The following is an 8318-nucleotide window of genomic DNA, read 5'->3' as shown; positions in this document are numbered from 1 at the left end:
GCACCATACATAAATAAACCTCAACCAGAACTCAGCGAACTCTATGCCTATATGAACTAAAAACACGAGCTCCTAGAAGCATAACGGTGTGAAATTTGGAAACTTGAGAAACCAATATTCACTAGAATTTATATCATGAAAACAAAGCCTGCAAAATCATAGTTTCAAGGCATCGATAAGGTGGCACACGCAGCTTTCATAACTCTGTCTACATTAAAATCTTCTGAGAAGCTTATTTGGTATTTCTGAGATGTTCTCTTACACGGAAAAGGATAGCTTACATGGGTTAGAGGTGTTGCAAAATGAAGGGTTAATTAACAGATGAAGTGAGGACTGACTTCATTGCATTGTTGCAAGAATCATGACCAAATTGGCCATCCTATTAAAGGGTGGTTGTTCATACCGACAGTTTGACTGTGACAGTGATAACAACTTGCTAGAATTTCTAAACTTACAGTAAGAGCTATAAATTTGAGTTATAGTGAACAGATAAAAAAAGGGTCAAAACGGTGGAGGATCGGATTCTTTTTACAAACGTAACCAGATGTTGGTCACAAATTTAGGTGATTCCCTATGCTTGAAGAAGATTGTTAAAATAGGATCCCGAAATGCATCAACTTCAGAGAATTTCAATACTTATTGGGACTACTATAGTCTCAGGTGTACAGCACAAAAAATAAGAAAAAGCTGGTGTGCCATGATCAGATACGCACAATTAATGTAATCTCCTGGTAATGAAGAAGATTATTAAAACAGAATGCTGGGATGGAAATTTCAAGAAACAAAGAGAGACATAAATGGCTCTTTAGGAACAAATTTCTAGCTAGAAAAAGCAGAAAGCTTTTGTATAATTAAGATGATGACTAGATATTATTTCATACAGACACAAAACAGCAAGTCAAATGCATGTAGCAGACAGCCAAATGTGAAAAATTAATAGCTTCACCTCTGCAAAGCATGATACAAAGTGAAATCAGACAAAAGTATGACTATGAAACTCTATGTTTCATATCACAAACAAACTGATCAAATTCAACCACTTCATCCAGACCTACAGAAGAACAAAATAATTAAAGATGCCTTACACTATAATCAACACACCTCTGAATCAAATAAGAAGTTAAGCCCAAAACCAAGCTATTTGGCTGTGCACAATCCCATCTGCACATTCCACATCAAAGCCAAATCATTAAAATGGGTCAATAACCACCTCAATAATTTACACCAAAAAGAAAATCTAATATCAATCAAGAGAAAAACGCACCTGTATATGAAAACCTGAGTGAGGCAGTGGAGAAGAAGTGAATGGCAAACCAAATCCAGTCCCTATTGAATTCTCCCAAAGTATCTCTCTCTCTTTTTTTTGCTCGCATTTTTTTTTCTGTTTATCAATTATACAACACAAAAAACCATTAACGAAAATCACTCAGCCTCTCTTTCAACATCAACAAAATGCCTATTTCCTTCAACTACTAATCACTGGCCTGATCCTTGTGAATCATCTTTAGAAGGATTTTGTTGCTGATGCTGCTGCTGGTGCACTCTAGCATGCCCCATCTGCTGATAAATCTGATTCAAAGCTTGTGGACTCAAAACCCCAATATGCCCGTCCTGTGACAACCCAAGTTCCAATCCTGGTAACTGCTGGGCACCCCCACCTAAAATTGAAGTAAAACTCATAGGCCCCATGTTGTTACTCGGCAAGTCAAACCCTGGAAACCCGAGTTTTTGCAAATAACTAGAACCACCAGCAGCAGCAGCTTCAGTCCCTATATTTGTTGTTGACGGACCAGTGGAATTAGATGATGACTGGAACCCATAACCTCCAACTGGGGGCCATAATCCTGCAGTAGTAACATGATGGGGTCTCCCTAAATTGCCACCTAACATTGCCCAACTGGCCCTACTACTACTGGACCCACCTAAATCATCAATCTTTTGATGCAAACCAGCAGAAAGAGAAGCTCCTTGTTGTGAAATTGCACCGCCAGCAGCTGCTAAAGCTGATGCAGGTATAGTACCTGTCCCAGTTGCTGCAATTATAGATGGTTCAGCTTGTTGTAGAAGCCACTGTATTGTCTCTCCATCAGATTTGTGACCCAATTCTCTTGTCAATTGAAAGATTCTCGCTGCACAAAGAGCTGGCATCCTTATCCTTCTACCTCTACCTTCAACTTTTGTGTGTCTGTCTTTGTTTGAGCTTCTCTTTGGTGCTAACTGTTTCTTTTGCTCTTCTTTGTCAGCTACTACAATCTGAAAGTCTTTGATTTCTGCTGGTTTGTTGTCTCCCATGTTGGGTTGTTGTTGGTTTTGGCTATGGAGTTGTTGTGGTTGTTGAAGATGAGGTTGTGGAGGAGGATGAGGAGGAGAAGGGTGGGTGTGGGTCAAGAAAGTGGGTAACTCATGTGGGTTTTTTGAGTTAGAGCCCTTGGGATCCATGAACAGGAAAGATAGAAAGTGGACGAAGAGATGCAAAATAAGCTTTAAAAAAAAAAGGAGGAGGAAGATGGGTCCTCTACTCCTCTTTGATTGAAGAAGATGACCTGAAAAGTCCTAAACTTTCATGAGTTTCACTGTTTTTGGCAACAAAGACAGAGACAAAAACACACAACTCAATCCCTATAATACTTATATAATGTTTTTTAAAAAAAAATAAAAAAAAAATCCTAATAATGTATTTGCTTTCTCTCATGGTCAAAACTCAAAACACTTTTTTTTTTTTTTAACTCCTGTCCTCTGGGCTCTGAGTTTACTTATCTTCTTACCACCATGTAATTGTCTACTCTCTCTCTCTCTTTTTTTTTTACCTTCCCTGTCTCTCTGTAAGATACAAAACATGGGTGCATGTGTTTACTTTTCTTGCCTCTTTTTTGACTGTAGTGTTCAGTGGGGGGTTGTGTTTTGACTAAGATCTTAGGTATGATGACAACTTGAACAGCCATTCCAATTTCACGATTAGAGACAAACAACAACATATGCAAGAAATACAACATCCATTTGCATATTCCATGGATGGATTCTCCATTTCGTTCTTGCTCTCTCTTTTCCTGTTTATTATTTCTCTTGCATGCTATAATGGTAACAGCAACACATATGATGCCAATTGCCATGGCATCTCTTGTAAGGAACTCAAGTGCTCATGTGGGTTCTTGAGGTGTCAACACTTGGTTGCCTGTGAAAGGCTTGGTGGGGTTGCTTCGAACTCACTCTATAGGCCCATCCTTTGGACAGAGTCTACATAAAGGGAACAAAATTAAAACTTGCTATTAACTCTTTGAGGTTCCATGAAATGATTGCTTTCAGCGCCCAAGATGCTTGTAATTGCAAGTTCAAGGCTTTCAGTAATGCTATTGTATCAAAGTGATAGCTTGCTAAAACTGTGGTATCAGCTGCAACCTGGACCAGAGGGGGGGCTGGTGGTGGTGGTGGTGTATGTATGTTTGCAGGTAAGACATAAAAAAGGAGGGCAGGTTTTCAATTTGATTTGTTTCATGTTTGTCTGGAGATGGTATCCTTGTGGGTCCGTAGCAAAGAGTTTCTGACATGGCGCACTTTGGCCATCAACAAGATCTTAATTCTCAGCATGAGTTTGTCATGTATGTGTCCCCTTCCCATGAGATTCATTCACAAATCCCGCATATTTCCAGCCTTAAATTATTACTCATCTTCTTCGTAAAAGTTGCCAAATTACTTTACAGGATTGTCTTATTATTAATTTATCTATAAAATTATTTATATATATAAAAAACAAGCCTTCACCAAATAAAACTTTAAATTTCATTTCCAAGTCCCAAACAATTCAAAGTCAATACACAAAACTTTAAAATTATTATCTTATTTGTTTTTCTACTTCAAAAGAATTTTAAAAAAATTAAAATTTTTTATTTTTTTATTTTAAATTAATTTTTTTATGTTTTCATATTGTTTTAATGTTAAAAATAATTTTTTTAAAAAAATTAATTTTAATTTTAATAAATTCCAAATAAATTATAGTTTGAAAGCAACCTTGATATTAGATATATCTCCAAGTTATTCTTCATTTTGAAGACCGTAGACGTCGCTATAACTTCATCAATGTTAATTACCTATCAAATGACAATTATAATAATTGATTTTTTTCCTGCAATAAGAGTACTGTTGTGCAAAGACATAGAACTTTGTTAAGTCTAACACTTCACAACTAACAACCACAACGTTATTTATTTCACTTTTAGGTCCCAAACAATTTGATTCGGAGTCAATGTACAAGTACTTGGAATTATTTCTTCAAGTTGTTCTCCTCTTTTAATCCATGGCCTTCATAGTAGCTTTAACAGTTTTGAAACACATGTTCAGGAACACTATTAGATATATTTCAAGAATTATAGCTTGGAATATATAGTTTTCATAATATTTTCAAAAAATAAATAGATGAAATATAATTCGGATCAACTTGAACATGGATGGAGATTTAAGTTTTTTTCTCGAATAATTTTAAAAACATATTAAGTGGTGATTTTAAAGTTTGGGTTTAATAAATCAAGAAATTAATCCAATTTCTCAAAATCTAAGTGGTAATTTTCTGTACAAGAATGAGCCAAGAGCTCCAAAGTTTCTTTCCTGAGAGGGGAGGCACAAGATGCTTTCCCTTTTCATGTCAAGGAAATTAATTACATCACCAACGTACACTTGATAATACGAGCGGGTGCCTAAAACCAGCGAAAGAAATGACAGGGAGTTCCTTGATTTTCTCCTATGACAAAGATGCCTAATTTCTCAAGGGCAAACCCAATGTTCAGAGGAGAACGATGATCGATGGGGCTGGCCACACTTGTGTGAATATAGACTGCATGTGATTTATACGATTAATTAGCTTGGTAAATGCTTTTGGCCACCAAAAGTACTCGTATAAGGAAGTCCTCCCTGCCTGGAAAGATAGAACGTACCTACCCAAATGCTAGTCCAATATTATAGGCAGTAGGCTGTTGTTGATTCTTACAAGAAACGTCACCTGCCTGAGGTGGGAAAATGGAAGAGTTTCACCTGTGGTGTCAAATGGCCTTTTCACCCATGGCAAGCAAAATAGTTTGTTGTCACAGGCATGACAATATGACTCCACTGTTTTTTCTCTTCCTCAATGATTGAGTGTAATTTTAGAGTTTACTGACTTTAAGTGATTTTTTAGCAATCCATGTGATGTTGTAGGTAATGCATGGATGCTTATTTAATCGGGATACAATTAAGAGAGACAGGTACAGTTATCTCTCTATTTATTTTGTTTTTTAAAAAATTATTTTATAGATGAATTAAAATAATTATGATTCCCTTATTAGTGCTATATAACAAGGAAATAATTAATTAAATTATGATGTGGATAATTAAGATAAGTTTTTACACGGCAAGATAAAAAAACTCTTAATTGACAGCTTCTAACTTGAGATTTGTACAATTCAGAGATTAATTTGTCAAATTTCGATAGACCATTTCTTCTTCTGATTAATTTGGTTGGAGGCAGATGGATTGTGCTTGTCCAATATCTACTTTCTTTACATCCTGCAGCCTGCAATTCAACATTTAAGTAAGCATATCAGGATTCTCAACTTCCAAATTTGATGCAGCAACTACTCCACAATGTTCAACCAACCTCTATAAATGATATTGTGGATCAAGAGAATCTTCCTCCATTTTTCTTTTGATATTGCTGAAAGAAGGACACCAGCATTATTATTTTTATAAAAAAAAACATTGAAAGATGTTAATTTCTCTAAAATCTTTTGCATCGGAGATCTCCTAAAAAACCACTTTTTAAAAAAAAAATGTTCTTGACAAATACTGCTAATCAAATAATTAGAGAAAGAAGCCTGTGTTTATGTTCAGATGAATCTCAGGATAGGCTGATATGGCAAGTGATGAGAGAGTTTAGAGATCATTGAGTCTTCGAGAAACAAAATTGAGTGTTTTGATCATCAGTAATCACTTGATGATCAGTACATTTAAAGGATTTCTTTCGTAGAACCCTGCAAGCTTGATTTTTACTTATTTTTAAATTCTTTTTTTATTTTATTTTATATGTTTTAGCTTTCTATACAAATCCATCAAAGTTAAAGTTAATACCATCATTTGAAGCCTTCTATCTATGACATGTATAGAATTTGTTTAATGGTAGATCCAATAAGATCACTGCTACTGCTAGCTAGCTTTTAATTAACTGGTAATTAAGATCAACACGTTGGTGATGAGCTGTATGTGTTTTGCTCAAACCATATTGTCTTACAGGAGATAGAAGGAATGGTTGAGGAAGAAGAAGGGCTACTATATATCCTTTGTGCAGCTCAAAATCCTATAAGTAAACAAATAATGATAAAGGGAAAATCAAGATAAATCCATTATAACTGTGAAAGGTACATATTTAAGAATATTGTAGTCTAGCTGATCTCATAAGAATGAAATAGTGATTAGGGTAATTAATAGGTCCAAAGTAGCTTTTATTTTCAAAATCTTAAAGTTGTAGGGTGCTATGATTATTGATTCCCCTTTTACTATTACAGAACCAGATCAAGATTTTTAAGGAAGGAGATGGAAGTGATTCTTACAAGTCATATAATTAATCAGCGAGAATCACTCCCCATGATAAGGACACCAAAATTCCATACTACACATCTTAAGATCAAACGAGAGCTGAAGTAATCTAGTCCTTTGACTTGTATTCCATGAAGATCCCATGTAGTTCTTGGTCACCATAGTGGGTGTCCTTGAAATAAATTTCTTTTAATATCTTCCACTTTTCTTGTATCATTCTCTCCCACTTGATCTCCAAGCAAGCTTTAGGGTTTTTGTATGATTCACACAAGGGGTGAGAGGATGGCTTTTTCTTCTCCTTCTTCTTCTTTTTAATTTTTCTTTAAGTTTACAACTTTGCTTTGATGTGGAGAAGACCAATACCTTTGTTGAGTGATGATAATTATGGCGGGAGTGGCTAAGTGTGTGTTGGTGATTGCATTGCTAGTCATATGTGCCTCCCATCATGGAGACAAAGGAGGACCCCCTTTGAAAGCAAATCTGTTGAAATATCATGCTCAATACCACATGAATTCAACGCTTGAATGGGAAAAAGATCTTTCTTTTATATCAGTTTTTCAAGACTTGCTCCCTACTATAAGAGATAAGTTTGGATCAATATGTATGTTTGTCTAAGTCATTTACGCCTCCAACTCCCATCTTTTTCAATCAACACAGTGAGTTCTAGTCATTTCGAATCAATCCACTGATCGAGCTGGCGGAGCAATTACTTGATCCTTAAAATGTATTATTTTCTTGTGGAGAACTTCTTGAAGCAATGGCCTATGAGAATATTTCTGGTTCAGTTTTAATCCGATAAAATTTGTAAAAGCTAAACACATTACATGGACGAGTATCAGAGAGAGAGAGAAAAACGCAGAGGCACGCATGTATATTTTTTCATCCTGGACGGATATAGCTTCCCATATATCTAGGAGGGGCGATTACTATGTCTGTTGACCAAACCATTGAAGCTGTACGTACATGATATAAATGCCCTTCTCTCGAGTGTCGTGTAACTCGTAACTCAGTCATTTATTTTAATCCGTACAGTACAGCTTTGTCCTAATAATATCAATAGAGCCTTGACCTCTCAGCTCTCTGTGAAGTCTGAGCAGTGAGCTCAGGTAATTTAAGCAATATCATGCACAGTTCAAAAATCGAAACCGTTGATTAGACGGAAGGAGCCGACATCATTAGGGAAAATGGGACAAGAAGCAGTGGACAGAATTTAGTTGGAGGGATGCATTTATTCTGGCACAAAAAGTCGTAAACTCATAATTCATTGGCTTTGATCATCTTTCGTATCTTACCATTTTCAATACGATACATTTGCTTATGATCATGTTTGCTTCGAGGTATGCTTGACTTGCAGGTCCAAGCAAACCACTTGGATTGACATCAATATGCCTTCTTTTCTTTTTTGTGATAATATAATTAGAATTCGTTTTTATATTTTAAAAGTATTTAAAACAAATTATTTTTTTTTCTTTAAATTTATTTTTTATGTTTTTAGATTATTTTAATGTTGTGATGTCAAAAATAAATTTTAAAAAATAAAAAAATATATTATTTAGATGTATTTTTAAATAAAAAAAAATTTAAAAATAATTATTATCACAATACTATTCTTAATCATGATAACAAGTAGATTTTTTTCATGTGTATTATTGTTTAAAATTCAAATCCTTAATGATATTTTTACAAGTCGGAAAGATAATATTTTTATAAGATAAAAATTATTAGATATCCTTTCACTTTTTTAATTATTAGATATCCCT

The 8318-nt window shown here is 34.9% G+C and overlaps 1 protein-coding gene across 1 annotated transcript; it reads right to left on the bottom strand.

Moving 5' to 3' along the window:
* Window positions 1–816: 816 nt before the first annotated feature.
* Window positions 817–2599, bottom strand: LOC133704884 (transcription factor TCP20-like). Its single transcript, XM_062129930.1, has 2 exons — window positions 1265–2599; window positions 817–1161 (listed from the first exon to the last, which is right to left on the bottom strand). The coding sequence occupies exon 1, from the start codon at window positions 2437–2439 to the stop codon at window positions 1477–1479; it is 963 nt and encodes a 320-aa protein (XP_061985914.1). The 5' UTR covers window positions 2440–2599; the 3' UTR covers window positions 817–1161; window positions 1265–1476.
* Window positions 2600–8318: the final 5719 nt, after the last annotated feature.

This window comes from Populus nigra, chromosome 1 (genome assembly GCF_951802175.1).
Source record: "Populus nigra chromosome 1, ddPopNigr1.1, whole genome shotgun sequence".
NCBI classification, from domain to species: domain Eukaryota; kingdom Viridiplantae; phylum Streptophyta; class Magnoliopsida; order Malpighiales; family Salicaceae; genus Populus; species Populus nigra.
The sequence above is the reverse complement of the archived record's forward strand: the minus strand, read 5'-3'. Positions and strand labels throughout refer to the sequence as shown.